Source organism: Schistocerca serialis, chromosome 3 (genome assembly GCF_023864345.2).
Source record: "Schistocerca serialis cubense isolate TAMUIC-IGC-003099 chromosome 3, iqSchSeri2.2, whole genome shotgun sequence".
Taxonomy (NCBI): domain Eukaryota; kingdom Metazoa; phylum Arthropoda; class Insecta; order Orthoptera; family Acrididae; genus Schistocerca; species Schistocerca serialis.
Genome location: NC_064640.1, coordinates 303,783,879 through 303,800,126, shown reverse-complemented (window position 1 = coordinate 303,800,126; position 16,248 = coordinate 303,783,879). Strand labels below are relative to the sequence as shown.

Below are 16,248 nucleotides of genomic sequence, written 5' to 3'. Positions count from 1 at the left end.
AAGATAATGCTCATAGGGGACATATAGGTAGTCTTTTACCTTCCCTCTATTTGTGAGTGGAATAGGAAATGGAATGACTAATAGTGGTACAATGTACCCTCCACCTCATACCATACGATAGCTTGCAATCTAAACATATAAATGTAAATGTAAATTTAGTCTACCTTTTAAGATGTCACTCCATCCATTTATAGGTACACAAAACTTGTGGAAGAATGTTGTCTCTTACTTATCGAGAAAATAAGAGACGTAACTCTTGCTGCTAATTGTCTATCTGTAGAAACCTTCGTATTAGCTCCTAATTTTCTCACTGCAGTCACCTTGTGAGACATATGTGAGAGGCTGTAATATGCTTGCCCACAATACTTGCAAGGGAACCTCCCCGTCGCACCCCCCTCAGATTTAGTTATAATTTGGCACAGTGGATAGGCCTTGAAAAACTGAACACAGTTCAATCGAGAAAACAGGAAGAAGTTGTGTGGAACTATGAAAAAATAAGCAAAATATACAAACTGAGTAGTCCATGGGAACATAGGAAACCTCAAGGATATGTGGGCACAGGAGCGCCGTGGTCCCGTGGTTAGCGTGAGCAGCTGCAGAACAAGAGGTCCTTGATTCAAGTGTTCCTTCCAGTAAAAAGTTTAAATTTTAATTTTCAAACAATTATCAGAGTTCAGGCACTCACACATAATCAATTTAGCTCTCCAAAATTCCAGGACATGTTCAGATTTGCTTGGACATATGCAGGATTTGACGGTCTACACACGGAAAAATTTGAAAACGTTAAAAACATATGTTTTGACAGAGCACAGAGAAAACTGTGTGACTGTGAAACTGTTGCATTCATTTGTTGCAGTTTATGTGACAAACTCTTATTTTCGCATAACTTTTTTGGGAGTGATTATCACATCCACAAGAAAACCTAAATCGGGCAAGGTAGAAGAATCTCTTTACCCATTCGCCAAGTGTGCAAGTTAGGTGGGTCGACAACATATTCCTGTCATGTGGCGCACATGCCGTCACCAGTGTCGTATAGAATATATCAGACGTGTTTTCCTGGATCAAATGTTTTCAGTTCCCGTTGGAGAGGCACGTCCTTTCGTCTGCTAATCGCACGGTTTTGTGGTGCGGTCGCAAAACACAGACACTAAACTTATTACAGTGAACAGAGACATCAATGAACGAACGGACAGATCATAACTTTGCAAAAATAAAGTAAGTAAACTTTTCGCTCGAGGGTGGAACCAAGGACCTCTTGCTCCGCAGATGTTCACGCTAACCACAGGACCACGGAGCTCCTGTGCCAATATCGTCCTTGATGTTGCCCATGAACTTCCCAGTTTGTATATTTTGCGTATTTTTCATAGTTTCACACAACTTCGTCCTGTTTTCTCGACTGATCGGTGTTCAGGTTTTCAAGGCCTATCCACTGTGCCAAATTATAACTAAATCTGAGGGAGGTGCGATGGGGAGGTTCCCTTGTTAGAAGAAAACGGCATAGAGCTCATCTCTTAACGCCCCTTTCGTCAGAATATTGCTTACCTGTTGTAATCTGATTAATCTTACAGACTTCGGTATACAACATTTGAATCTAGTTGATTTTGGTAAGTAAAAGATGTCCCCCACTAAGTTGCAGACCCATGCTGATTCTCTCGAAATCCCATTACATTCCGCAGCACTGTTCCGTTATAGAAGGCTGACAGGTAGAGAGCTGTCACGATGAGAAAAATAGCACACTAATGTACAGGAGGAAATTCGCAACCATGGAGAGTATATGTGGATTGCATACAGAAGTCCAAAAGCATAACAGCTACAATTCATCAATAGCGAATGACGGTCTATGAATCAATCCGTACATGTCCTAATCTCCTTTATCATGTTTCTATGATTACCACTCCAGAAATACGGCAGTGTGATGGTGACCAAGTCTTTGTCGACAGCATAGCATCTCTCTCTCCATCGTTATTTTTGTAATATCCAATGGAGTAAAACTATGAAGTGTAAAAGCTTTGCCAAGGTTACCTGGTAGAGAACTCATTAAGATTTTACCGCATTTCTCTTTCATCCGATATAGTGGGGAAACAAATACCATCTGCATGTTGACATAGACTCATAGACCATATGTGATGATACCATTAAATATACATGTTGTCAGTCCGCTAGTGCAGGCGACCAGTGATCAAACTTGCTTTCATGAACCTGTGTAAAGTTTGGTCGCCTGTACTGGAGAAAGACTGTATCGATTATATCACAAAGAGAGAGTTCGTGTGTTGTTGTTTCATAAGCAGTTTGATACATTCTTTTCCTGCTGTAACACAACCAAGCAGTGTGTGACAACATCTTTGTACTCCGCCAAACATTTTCCAACACGACCTTGAGGTCTGTGTCAGATGCTAAACCAACAATAACACGCTTCATCCATTGGCTCTCACAGAAAGCTGGACATCACATGGTGTAAACTATACTGCTTTCACTGCACATAGAATGATTTAAATAAGAGACACGGGCTGTGTTTCTTACTGAAAAAAATGTGGAAGACATTGCAACATATGGAAACTGGAGCGTTTCCAAATAGCTGTCTGAAGGTGATGACCCCTACATTTAATCAAATTTTCCACAGTGATAGCATAGCAGATGTCTCAATGTTCCGTTTCAAAGAGACCAAGACCATTCCTTATATTGCAGTCATGTACACGATCACTGTTTCGATGGAACGTGTTGCTAACACCAAGACTCTCTCCATCTCAAGTATGTGATATCAGTGAATCATTATGTTGTAATCAACAGTGCACTACTGCACGGATAGGATGGAAAAGACACTGTCAATGTACTGTAATAAGCACCACAGTTGATAGTTCGATCAATTTTAGCAAAATTACCAGCTCTTCTGTAATTTCAGTGCCAGCCAGTGGTGGTGGATGGAATTGGAAGCATTTTACATAAATCAACTGTGCTATCAGCTATGTAGTATTGTTCTCATGTCTGGGATCAGTACCAAGAAGGTATTAGCAAGAGAGAAATGATCGTAAAACATACCACACACACACATTCGTAATGATGGACGGCTCTGCACTTAAACATGTTATAACTATGTGATGTGCAACGCCCTTAATACTCTAATGCAGGACATGGATGTCCAACATCTGACATACATCCACGCTGCAAATTTTCTATCCCACTCACCATGGTGACAAACTTTAAGATGATAAAACTACTTCCTTCTGCAGCAAAGAAAACCATAGACTCTTTGTTATGCATGCACAATATACTTTTCGTTGGTGTATAATACCCAGTGCTCAAATCCGATTACACTTCAGAAATTATGCTATGCTCACATCATTCCTATGAAATGATCGCCAGCAATGGAAAATTCATCTTATGAGGAAACAGACAAATGCATAGCACTGGTATTTGACATGTGAAATTGCACTCCGTGCTGGAATAACTCTTTATACAGGACAACTGTCAAGAAAATGTACACGCACACTCATACACACACACACACACACACACACACACACACACACACACACACACACACACACACACACACACATACACATGCACGCACACGCACACACACACACACACACACAGGGTTTGCAGTAACTCACAAACCCCTGTCTGCGATTTAGAAAAAAAGCTAAAACATTTTACATACATCACTTATGCTAACAAATCTGAATTATTGTTCAGATATTTGGTGTCTACGCCAAGGAGGTATCGGAAAGAGAGAAATGATTGTGGAACATAAATGCATTCCAAGGGCTACATGATTCTCCCCTTAAACATACCATAATGCTAGAGCTGTCCAGTTTCCAACCAATCATTAGTCATGTAGAATGCAACGTTGTTAATATTCCAATGTAAGAAATATATTTCCAGCGCATGACATACATTCTACACGCAAGTTTTTCTACGATAAAGTACGGTGACAAACTGTAAGGTGATAAAACATCTACCTTGAATACCAAAGAAAACACCGGATTCTTTGTTACACAAACACTACATAGGTTTCTGACGTTGTATGATGCCTACTGTTTAGGGAGTTCAAGCTCAATTACGGTTCGGAAATTATGATATGTTCACAACCACCATATAAAATGACTGTTGATAGCCGAAAATGCATACAAAGAAACAGTGAGATCTTAGGAGGAAATAAATATCATGCAGTTTACCACCGTTCCTGCTAGCCTCCCTATTGCACATAGAAGTCATGGTCCGATGTGAGGCTGTATTGCTCATGTGTGAGACAATATTGTTGTCTCTAGAATTCCTTCTCTTTCCACTATTAAGGTATTTAGGCCTATATGCAGCATCAGTTCACTCTCCTCCTCCAAAACAAGTAATATTATCGATTTTACTCAATATTACTGGTAATTTTTTTCTAATTTGAAGTATGCCCACTCAACTTCCGTTATTTTACGAGGTTTTCACTATTTTACATACTTCATCGTATTTCCCTCAATGTTCATGTATTTACTTCAGTTTTACGTGATAATACCAGGCGTTCCCTCAATTTTACCAATTTTATGTCATTTTTCATATTTTCTTGACACCTTGCCATTTGTATACGCTCTTATTGCTAACATACCCACATGTTCATTGATTTTCTATGAAAATATTTGAGCGTCTTATATGCCAACCTACTAAACAGTCCTAAGATTTCCCCTCTCCTTGAAGATGCACATGCATGCATTTTGGACAGGATGATCATGAAAAGTATAATAACAGTCATTTCATACCTATAAGAGATTCAATGAGTGGTGCAGATGGTGGATGTATTAGAAAATCAAAGTCTGGAAACAATTGTGTGTACTGCTATGACCCATCAGAGAGCCTGTCTGCAGACTCATGTAGTGCTGCACTTGACAGATTCTTAAGTCTGGACACAGTTCTACATGTTCATTTGACTACCACCCTATCATGTAGGTGTCTGCAACAAGGATTTGGCATGTGTACAGAGTTGATTTCTATTGCTGCTCGGATTTTTTTTCTGTAAGTATTTGCTCTTAGTGCTTACTATATGTGCTTCGATATTTCAGTTTGTACTGCAGCGGCAACACTGCTTAGGATAGGGAAAGTTAGTTTTGTGCAATATTTGGAGCACGAGTTACAGGCAGGTGCTAGCCAGATTGCAGTAAGTTACGCATACCAGCAGTTGCGAAGGCAAATAGAGGCCACAGGGGCCTAGAACTGCCGGAGAGGGCGCACACAGCAATTTCCATGGTGCAAGTCACAAGTAGAAGAGGGCCACTGGCCAACCTAAGTGTTATGCATACGTGATGCAAAGCGGCCCTCTTGGTAAAGCATTGGCACACAGCCAAGTATAAATAAGTGCCATTTTCTAACGAGATTCATTCAAGTGTGGCAGCTCTCCTGGATGGCGGGGCGTATCACACCACCAGGCTACATACAGCAACAGATGGGGCGCCAGCGTCCCAGTCCACGCCGGGTCGTTGGTTCGACACTCTGAGACCGACGCGGGGTCCGCAGCAAGCCAGGCGGGCCACCCTTCAGCTCACTACTGCGGGCAGTCGTCTCGGCTCCCGACACACGCTGGACACTTCCCGAGGCAAGGGCAGCAGATTCGGACACCAGATCGCGGGTGGTCATTGCCGCCGCGTTCTCAGCTACGCCAGCGAGGAAGAAGCAGCAGCGGGGCCGGCCTACAGCTCCCGGCGGAGCAGTGCTGAATCAATGGGGAAGAAGACTGCTGAGCCGGCTGTCGGCACCTCCTGGCAATCAGCCATTACATTTAGTGTCATAATAGCGGACGTCGTCTGTCCAGTATGACGTTCGAGCCCACCACCTGCATTATGGTCACAAGATGTGGTGAGTGCTGCAAAAAATTGTTCTGTTTGAGATTGGACGTTTTTTTTTCTTTTTTGTTTTTTCGAGTATGGTTCCTGGCAAGCCACATTGTACATGTTTTTCGGTGGGCATAGTATTTTTTGTTGTCACAGTAAGTGTTAGTGTATTTGAGGCAGTAAGATTTTTGTTTGGTGGCATTTGATTACTTTTGTATATGTTTATGAATGATGATACTGAGTATGACGATATGGAGCTGTAGGAAGTCAGATTATTCTTATACATAATCGATTTGTTTCGGGACTAACTGGGAATGAAAGCAACATAGTGGCAGAGTCAATGAGGCAAGGTGTGTGGGAACAACAAGCGGCGCGGATTTTGTTGGAAAAAGTAGCACAGTTGACAGCAGACAATACGCAGTTGAGAAATGAATTAACATCTAGAAGTGAGCGGGAAACCGCATCTGATCAGTCGTTTATGCCTAGGGTGAAGGAGATTGATGCAGCCGCGGCAAGTTTGATTATTCTGTTTTCTGGCAAGGCATCTGAGGATGTGCGTTCGTTTGTGGAGGACTTGGAGACTTCAATGGTGATGAATGGTTGGTCTGACGAGTAGTTGTTACATATAGCCAAGATTAGATTAACAGGTGAAGCGAAAACATATGTAAGGTGTTCTGAGACCTTAAGGAAGGCAGGACAGTTTAAACAGTTCAAGAAAGGGCTTTTACAAAAATACAAGAAACAAAATAGCGCTCGGTACTTTAGGGAGAGGTTAAGTACAATTACTAAGAGACAGGGGGAGACAGTGGAGAAATTTGCGGACAGGATAAGGGAAATTAATGAGTATACTTACGAGTTGGGTCAGAGCGATGAAGTGAATAGCGTTCTGTTGCAGGAGGCTGAGCAAAGAGCACATGATGTATTTTTGAGAGGGTTACCGGCGCATATGTCACGGAAAGTGTGTGAAGGGACTCCGAAAGATTTGTATTCGGCCATTCAGCTGGCAATTCAATCTGAGGAAATAGACGTGGCAACAGGGGCACGCGAGAGGCAAACAGTGTTTACGGCAGGTGTGAAATGTTTTAAGTGCGGTCGTACGGGACATGTGCAGAGGCAACGTACCCAGTCGCCAAGGAATAGAGGAAGAGGTGGAAATCAGCAGCGTGCAGGATGGAGAAGTGGAGATAGGAGAGGTGGACAATCGTTAAACGACAGAGGGGGCCCAAGACCCACGTAAAGGGGCTCCCGTTTAATTTCAATGCTACGAATACGTATGCGGCGGTGGAATGTTCAGTGGTTGGATCCATAGGAACTAAAACGTTTAAGATTTTGTTGGACACAGGGGCGCTAGTGTCAGTGACTACTAAAAATATAATGGGACGAAGGAAGCTAGACCCACCACGTTATAGGTTGCGTGGAGTGGGGGTTGAGGAGGTCACACCTCTGGGGTCAGTGACAGTTGACTTTCGAATAGGGAAAGTCCGATTTAATGCTTGCATGGAGGTAGTACCATGGGTAAGTGAGGGCTACGACATGATCCTAGGAGTAGATTTCTTGCATCAACATCATGGCAAAATTGACCTTGGATAATGAACTGTGGAACTTGGTGGAATGTTATTTCCGCTAGGGGAAACTGTTGTCAATGCAGAGCTGTCGCGAGGGGCATTCAACGTAATGAACAAACCAATTGAACCTCGTACATTAGCATTCAGGCTTAATTCGCATAAGTGTGTGTCTAGTGGCACTGGGAAATCGCTTTGGGTAAGTGTGGAGTCGAATCTACCTGCGGCTACAGTATGTGTTACTGAACCATTGGAGGTTAATGAAGATTTGGGTTCACTGGGTTGTTTTGTGAAACGTAGTGTTGTACGCATACAGGAGGGGAACGACGGGCGAGTAGTTCCCGTGAACGTCGATAATTTTAGCGCTGTAGACGCGAATTTGAGGAAATGAGTTTTAGTAGCAAAGTTAGACGTGCCAGATGAGGAAGACTGGTGTTCGGGAGGTAGGCGAAGCGATCAACCACTAACTGGCGATAGAACTGCATTGCGTGACAAAATTATCTGAAAGGACGAGAAGGAGAGCATATGGAAGAATTATTGTGGGAATTTAAGGATTTGTTTTTCCACCAGGGCCGTTATCAGCAACTCCGTTAGTACAACATAGGATACCAACAGCGAATGAAGCACCTGTTTACTGTAAATCATAGAGAATACCAAGGTATTTGCAGCCGTTTGTGGAGGATTTCATTGATCAGCAGCTTGCGGATGGTATTATAGAGCATAGTAATAGTTGCTGGAGAGCGGGCATTGTCATTGTGCCTCAAGCGTCTACGGATGTAACTAAGAAATACAGGTTCTGTTGTGACTAACGATACCTCAATAATAAGACAGTAACCTACGCATACCTCATTCCAAACATATCTGAGACTTAGGATCACTTAGGACAGTGCCATTAGTTTTCTACGATGGATTTGACAAGTGGTTATCATCAGTTAGAGGTGGCTCCAGAGGATCGTCAGGGGTTGTCAGGTTCGGTAGATGCTGCTATGGATTACCTTAGACCAGACATTTCAAGTAACTTCCATAATATGAATTTGACCCTCACTACCCCAACAGAAATAATGTCCATCATAAAATCTTCAAAATCAAAAACATCTAGTGGATATGATGAAATATCAACAAAGTTAATTAAAGAATGTGATTCTGAGCTAAGTAACATATTAAGCTATCTGTGTAACCAGTCGTTTATCAGTGGAATATTTCCTGAATGGCTGAAATATGCTGAAGTTAAGCCACTGTTTAAGAAGGGAGATAAAGAAATAGCATCAAATTTCCATCCAATTTCACTGTTGCCAGCATTCTCAAAAACTTTCGAAAAAGTAATGTACAGTCATCTTTATAACCATCTTATCTCAAATAACATACTGTCAAAGTCACAGTTTGGATTTCTAAAAGGTTCTGATATTGAGAAGGCTATCTACACTTACAGTGAAAATGTGCTTAATTCATTAGACAAAAAATTGCAGGCGACTGGTATATTTTGTGATCTGTCAAAGGCATTTGACTGTGTAAATCACAATATCCTTTTAAGTAAACTAGAATATTATAGTGTAACAGGAAATGCTGCAAAATGGTTCAAATCTCATATCTCTGGCAGGAAACAAAGGGTGTTATTAGGAAAGAGACATGTATCAAGCTATCAGGCATCATCCAACTGGGAACTAATTACATGTGGGGTCCCACAAGGTTCCATTTTGGGGCCCTTACTTTTTCTTGTGTATATCAATGACCTTTCATCGGTAACATTACCAGATGCCAAGTTTGTTTTGTTTGCCAATGATACAAACATTGCAATAAATAGCAAATCAAGTGTAGTCTTAGAAAGATCAGCCAATAAAATATTTGTGGACATTAATCACTGATTCCTAGCCAATTCTTTGTCACTAAACTTTGAAAAAACACACTACATGCAATTCAGAACTTGTAAGGGATGTCCCAAGAGTATATGTCTAACATACGATGACAAGCATACACAGACATCCTCATTTGGGTCCTAAATGTATACATGAAGTGCTCCACCTCAGAGTTAGAAGCCAGGTGAAGTGGGGATATAGTCAGATGCTGGATACCATTGTGGATCCAAAAGTCCTCAAACTTCCTTGACACAAATGGCCTCCCATTATTGGACAAGAGGGTCCCAGGGGATTGCTCGGTGGCAAAAAAAATAAAACACATGATCAGCTGCAGTAGACGATGTAGAGGACAGCTTAGCTTCATATGGTAAATTGGACAATGCGTTAACCACCAACCACCACAAGCTGCACAAAAATGGACCACTGAAACTGATGTGCACCCTATCTCAATGGTGCTCTGGGACTGACCAAGGAGAGACCTGGTGCAGCAGTGTAGCCTAGTTCTGTGTACAGGCCCCACAACCAAAACCCAGATGTTCAGTGTCAAGCTTGATCACCAGCCAGCACACACAACTTAGCACCAATGCATTCATACAAGTCATACCCAAGTGCAATGCATCCATGCAGCCAGTAGAATAGATGAGCATGCAATGCCAGGGGGACAACTGCTAGACAGCATAGCTCTTTTGTGGAAAGCATGAGCACCTAATGGAGAATGCTGAGCCAGTCATACTTGAGAAAAATGTACATCATGCTTGATCCACACCCAAAGAGATGCTCCAGTGATGTTTTGGTGGCAACAATGGCTAAAGGTCAATGCCCTAGTCTGAACATTAGGATCAGGAGCTCACCGGACAATCGTGTCCCAAATTAGTGAGTCTGCATAAGAGATAGCATACATTTGGACACTCAAAACATCATTTGCATAAGAGGTGCTGCAGATCAGCCATCCAGGCCACACACAACTGCTCAAGGCACTTGTTGTGTTGGTTAAACTGCAACCACACCGCCGCCACCACCACCACCACCACCACCACCACCACCACATGGGTTTGATGACCAAAATTCTGCATAAGTAACTGACAAAGCTCGTTAAGAGATTTTCTCAGGCTTGGAGCAGAGCTTAAAATTCTGGACAACTTCATAGAAACCCACATTGCTGGACAAGAAGGCTGCCTTATCAATAGCCTTATCAACTAGATAAATGATACCCCTTATGTGTAAGTGCAGCAAGAAGTGGGGGAAGGTAATTCTCCCACCTTTTCATAGTCTCACTGAAACCAGAAAAAATAATCGGGGTGGTGAAGAAAAATGCCCAGTGTGTGCCTGGTCCCCTCCAGCTAGGCAAGGATGTGAACCAAGTCTGTGTTCTGGTCTATCAGTGTCAGCTGCAGCTGAAAAGCTGGGCCCACATTGTGGCCCAGTGTTACACTATGAAAAGGGGTGTAAATTACAACATGAAATTTTTAAGAATGTCCTTCATTGCCACTTTGGTATCGGCACAGGCATGATAACATTGCTCCTCTACACTGACTGTGTAGTTGCTTCATGGGACTATGGTGGCTTGATAATAGCTGGGCAGCACAGCCCCCTTGAGAGAAAATGAACTTATGATGAGAGTCCATACATCGGAAGCCAAACATCCAAACCCACATAGTGATGTGCACAGCAATAAAATCGGCAAGCGGATATTGTGGGCAGCTTAAAACTAAGCATAGGTCATGAGAACACGCACACACACTCTCACACTGTAACTAAAATTCCTACCTTTGAAGTTCTTAAAAACTGATACTGAGAGGCAAAATTCAGTTGGCACATAGGGTTACCCTCCCACTACTAACCCTTAATGATTTGATGCAAAGCATGCTGGGTTTCAGGCCACTGTGTGCTGCTAGTATATACTATGTACGTCCATTGATCATTATTGACAATGTGGCCATCATTAGAAAATGGATAATATGTAGACTTTTTGATAAAATAGTTGTGGAAAAGTTTTAAATTCTTAGTTTTTATATGTGACTGTTAACACAGTTCTTATGATTTCAACTGTTTGTTTTTGTAGTTTCGTTTCCTACATAAAACTCTGAGTTCAAGTGAACAACAGCATACTCAGCCTCCTCGGCCTGCAACAACAAGAATTCAACAAGAAATTGATGAGGCAGTACAGAGGGAGAGAGAACTGAAAGAAGCAAATGGAATTCAGACATCTGATGAAAATATTGTACATAAGGTAAGTCATTGATGTCCTAAATGTAATGTTTAATTGAATGTAATGGGGTATGCTTTTGGAACATACGGACAAATGGCTCTCTGATGGAGGTGCATGGTGGTGGTGGTGCATATGATGCAGACAGCTAGTCTATTGCCAGAACTCTCTATTAATGATCATACATGAACACAGAGCAGTGCATATGTGACAGAGAGACAGACAGTAGGCATGGGTGAGGCTCCTGGGATCTGAGCACGCTGGGAGTATGAGATGGGATGGTGAAGCAAAGTGAGGCAGCCAGTAGCCAGGGCTAAACTTGTGGCCCCGACAGAACTACCCAGATATGTAGCTGATGAACACAGAACTGCAAGCTGTAGAGCAGCAGTGGGTGGCAGTGGTTCTCCCTGAGTGTGGAACTGGCTGGAACTTGCTGCATGGTTCGGACCATGAGGTGGCACCAGGTTTCTGACTGCTGGAGCTCAGGCAGTCAGACGGTGGTTGTTGGTTCGTGGCCCAGAGAAACTGGGAGTGGCTGCGTCATGTTAGACGACATCTGGCACCAGCTGCGCATCATACTACAGCCCAACTGTACCAATGGTGACAGGCTGTACCAGGGGTTTTAAATACTGATGCCCCAGCTGAGTTTACAGAAGAGCAGTGTTTCTGTGTTGGAAATCTCTGGAACAGAGGCTGATGACCAGGGTTCATATGTTGTGTGTCAATGTGTCAAACTGCAGAAGCTTCTTGAAGACTGTTCCACTTCTAGGTAGTTGGCACATGGGAGTGATGGTACAGAAGTAGAGGCTTATGCTGAATTGCTGCATTGGTAGGGAAACTGTTTGGCCTGCTATCTGTGACTGTGGTCTGATTACAGTCCTGGGCTGCTTTCCATGCCACTAAAATTCTATACTGCTACATTTCTTCCTGTCATAGATTAATCTGGATACTGGATTACTGCTTAAGAGTTGGGCGGCAACACCCTGCACTTTACATTCTACTGCTACTGCATGAATTCAGAGCAAACACTTCTTGCTTAATTTTCCACTTTGTGTGGCCTCTTTCCATTTTAATATCATACGGTATACATGATCTGACTCTTGCAACTCTCAAACATGGTGTGTCAGGGCCCCTTGTTTTGTTTTCACTCCTTTACTCACTCAATGAGACCTAGTCACTGATTCTGACATGACTGCTATGGGCCTGCAGGTTAAAGAAAGATAAAGGTGGGATTTTGGCAACTCTACATCTCAGGTGACATACACAATATTTATGAGAGTTATGCTAATTCCTGTGTAGTGTTAAGTTAGTGGTGGTGTTCGGTGCAATAAATTTTCGTGTCATCAAGCAGGTGGTCCATCATTAAGTGACTATTTTGTGCTGATATCATCTGATTCAGGGAAGCAAGAAGGGTCAGGTATAGCATGCCATTGAAGTAGGTTAGGTTTTTCATGGGCGTAGTCTTGAAAGATGGGTTTTGCAGTTACATAATGAGCAGTTTGTGTTAAGTGTTATTGTTCCAGTGATGGTGGCAGGTAACTGGAAAAATGTCCTAAGAAATTGCATCACATAGCATTTATCAACAATCCCTGCTCATGCAGTTATATTTGCTGTACACAGCTGAAATAGCCTTGTTTGTAGCAGATGCAAACTACAACTACTGGTTAGGGTGTACTCACATGACTTGAGGACTGTGTGTGTTCATTTTGTGGGGAACAAACAGTGAGTAGCCCAACTTGGCATTGTAGTTATTCCATGGTGGGGAGTAGTACTTTCTCAAATTCCTTGTTTTCTTCACTGACTAAAGCGACCTAGGAAACATCCCTTATGAAATATCTTTAAAGTTAAAGGCCAAAGGTGTGTAACATGAACACACCATCACTCATTTACTGCCAACCTGTTGCCTTTAAAAGTCTGCATGACTGCCTCTACACAAACCATGTATTTAACAAACAACAAACTTTCTGCACCATGTAACATCATTGATTCCCTTCTAAATTAAATTGGACACACTAAGGTTCCACTAACACTCCACAGAAAATTTCACCTAAAATTTCCCATAACCTATTAACTAAACAAGAATGTCTCCTTTGGCCTGTCTCATGAAAGAAATAGACACATTACCAGAATATACACTCACAAATATCCCTAATAACTTTATTAGCAAACACAAAAAATTAGCTCACAAGGCCGCCTCATGGTTTTACGGCATTAGGAGTGTCAGGATGACTATTAGTACATCCTGCGTCACATGCTTAATTTTACCTTTCCCCCCTTGTATTTTCTCCAATCGCTTCCCTTCCCCATTCAGAAGGAGCTGCTGTTAAATACGGCAGTGCTTCCAGTACAACATGAAATAAATGAGTCCTTACTACATGGACAATTGGGCTTTGGGTTGGGCATTGCAGTTTGACATTAACTGGGGACATAATCTCAATTATCTGGTAAGGTGCCTGGTATTGCAAAATTAGCTTTTTAGTTTTTTCTTTCAGCATGTAGGTGTTAGATAACATTACTCACTCCCCAGTGTGGTACATAACCAATTTAGCTTTTTGTTGTGGGGTGCCTTCATGCCATTCTTAAGACTTCATATTCATCTTTCTAATCTGTTGCCACGTACTTCTTAATTTTGTAGCAAAATTTTGTGTGAAGTATACATCTTCACCTAGGGTAGGTGGCATAATTTGAAAGGGAATGGGGTCTTTTGGCTAAAAACCACCTCATAGGGGATAAAGCCCATGTTTTTGTACACTTTCCAAGTTACAAGCTGTCACTACAAATCATGGTAAAGTGTTCAAATCATTGTGACTACTATTCATGAAATTACTTAACATTTTTCCCCTACTGTCCTGTGAACTCTCTGTTCAGCCATTCACTTGCAGGTGTAGTGCACTAATTTGTAACATCTTATAGTGTAAATAATAAGTGTAATTCAGAATGAGATTTTCACTCTGCAGCAGAGTGTGTGCTGATATGAAACTTCATGGAAGATTAAAACTGTGTGCCAGACTGAGACTCAAACTCGGGACCTTTGCCTTTCGCGGGCAAGTGCTCTACCATCTGAGCTACCCAAGCACGACTTGTGCTCCATCCTCACAGCTTTACCCTGCCAGTACCTCATCTCCTACCTTCCAAACTTCACAGAAGCTCTCACCTGAACCTTGCAGAACTAGCACTCTTGGGAGAAATAATAATAAGTGTAATAATAAATGTAATTGCTTCAATAACTTGGACATACTTGGCAATTAGTACTGTGGTCATTTATTATTGTCTCTGGCATTAGATTTTTAATAAGCAATGGTTAACAATAGTCTGTGCCACCATTTCTGCCTGTTGATTTGAAATGGTGATCATGGCCAAGACACATGATTTTTAAATACAGGGTGGGCAAGAAGTCCCCATACCCCTGTAACTTCTGTATAGTATGGGATGTTATTAGGCAGGTTGGTAACTTTATTTCTACTTGTTGCAATTCGTGTTTACATGTTTCCACAATAGTGTTTTAATCTGTAGCCATGTCAGACGTGAGTGGTCGTAATTGCACTACTGAGGAGCATTTAGTGACAAGTGTGTGAGTGCCTGAATGACACACAGGGCAGACAATGAGACAGAATACTACAGTAGTGTTCTAGGAAAGGTGTCATGAGGCTCCACCATGAAAGGTGACACTTCTGGATTGAGAAATAAATGCTTTTGCTTTTGGCAGTGTTAAAGATAAGCCACTGAGTGGAAGGAAGAAGATATGAGAAGAAACGTGCCTGAGTCTCTACTTTGATTGAACAGTCTCCTGTGAAGCCAACACACAATATGCTTTAAATTTGGTATACCAAGGACAAAAATGTGAGATCATATCAAAAGACATTATAGTCAGACCTTTATGACTGAAGTTCGTTAGAGTTATCGGACACAGACTGGAATGAGTGTGTTTCAGCGTGCCAAGTTTTGTTAACTCAATTTCAAAATACAGTGAACTATGCCATGGTTATGTTTTCAAGTGAATGTGCCATTTATCACAGCTCACACAATAGAAATATTGTCGTTTGAGCCAAAGAGAATCTTCATTACATGGTCAAGTTACAAAGAAAGCTGCCTCACATAATGATATGGGCAGCGATGACTTCACAACTTATGCTTGGACCATACATTTTTCCAGAAACTGTGAATGGCACAGATTATTTACACGTGTTCCAAATGTTGTTCATACCTCAGCTTGAGGAAAGGGGCCTCACAGAATGCATGTGGTTGCAGTAAGGCTGAGTGCCTCCTCACTATGCTCCTGCAGTGCACAATTTCCTAAGTGAGCTTTTTTTATGACGGTTGATAAGTTGTGGTGCATCAACACCACCAGGTTCCTTGAAATGGCCACCAAAACATCCTGACATCACCACACATTACAACTCATTATGGTGAGTCATTAAGGTGCATGTACCTTCATGTTGCTATACTACCAATGAACTGCACAATGCTGTTGAAGATGCATTTCACACTGTAACCCCAGACATGTGTAAAAATATGTCAAGAAATGTGTTAACAACATGGTGGGGAACCTACTGATATATTGGGCACTTAATACTAAAGTACATAGTTGCGCTAAAACAAATCAAATCAATTAGCATTTGATACTAGGGGTTGTAACGCCGGAAATGCATATACTCCTATTTCCATCTATTGTACTATTATTTTTTTTCCTTGTTTTGTTACCTCAAGATATGACATTTCTGTCTCTTTATATATTGTAATTGTTTTACTGTTTGTATATATATATATTTATGCACTCATGTCGATGTATAATTGGTTTGTTTCGTAAATATTATTTG

At 41.8% G+C, this 16,248-nt stretch overlaps 1 protein-coding gene across 15 annotated transcripts in view; it reads left to right on the top strand.

Moving 5' to 3' along the window:
• LOC126470094 (uncharacterized) overlaps nt 1-16,248 on the top strand; it is a 1,674,514-nt gene that overhangs the window by 536,655 nt on the left and 1,121,611 nt on the right. For 3 of the 15 annotated variants that reach the window (XM_050097660.1, XM_050097654.1, XM_050097659.1), the window contains exon 6: nt 11,288-11,455. The exons of the other annotated variants lie outside the window; for them this stretch is intronic. In XM_050097660.1, the coding sequence (XP_049953617.1) occupies nt 11,288-11,455 (168 nt within the window). The remainder of the gene's footprint in view (nt 1-11,287; nt 11,456-16,248) is intronic. 15 annotated transcript variants of the gene reach the window in all.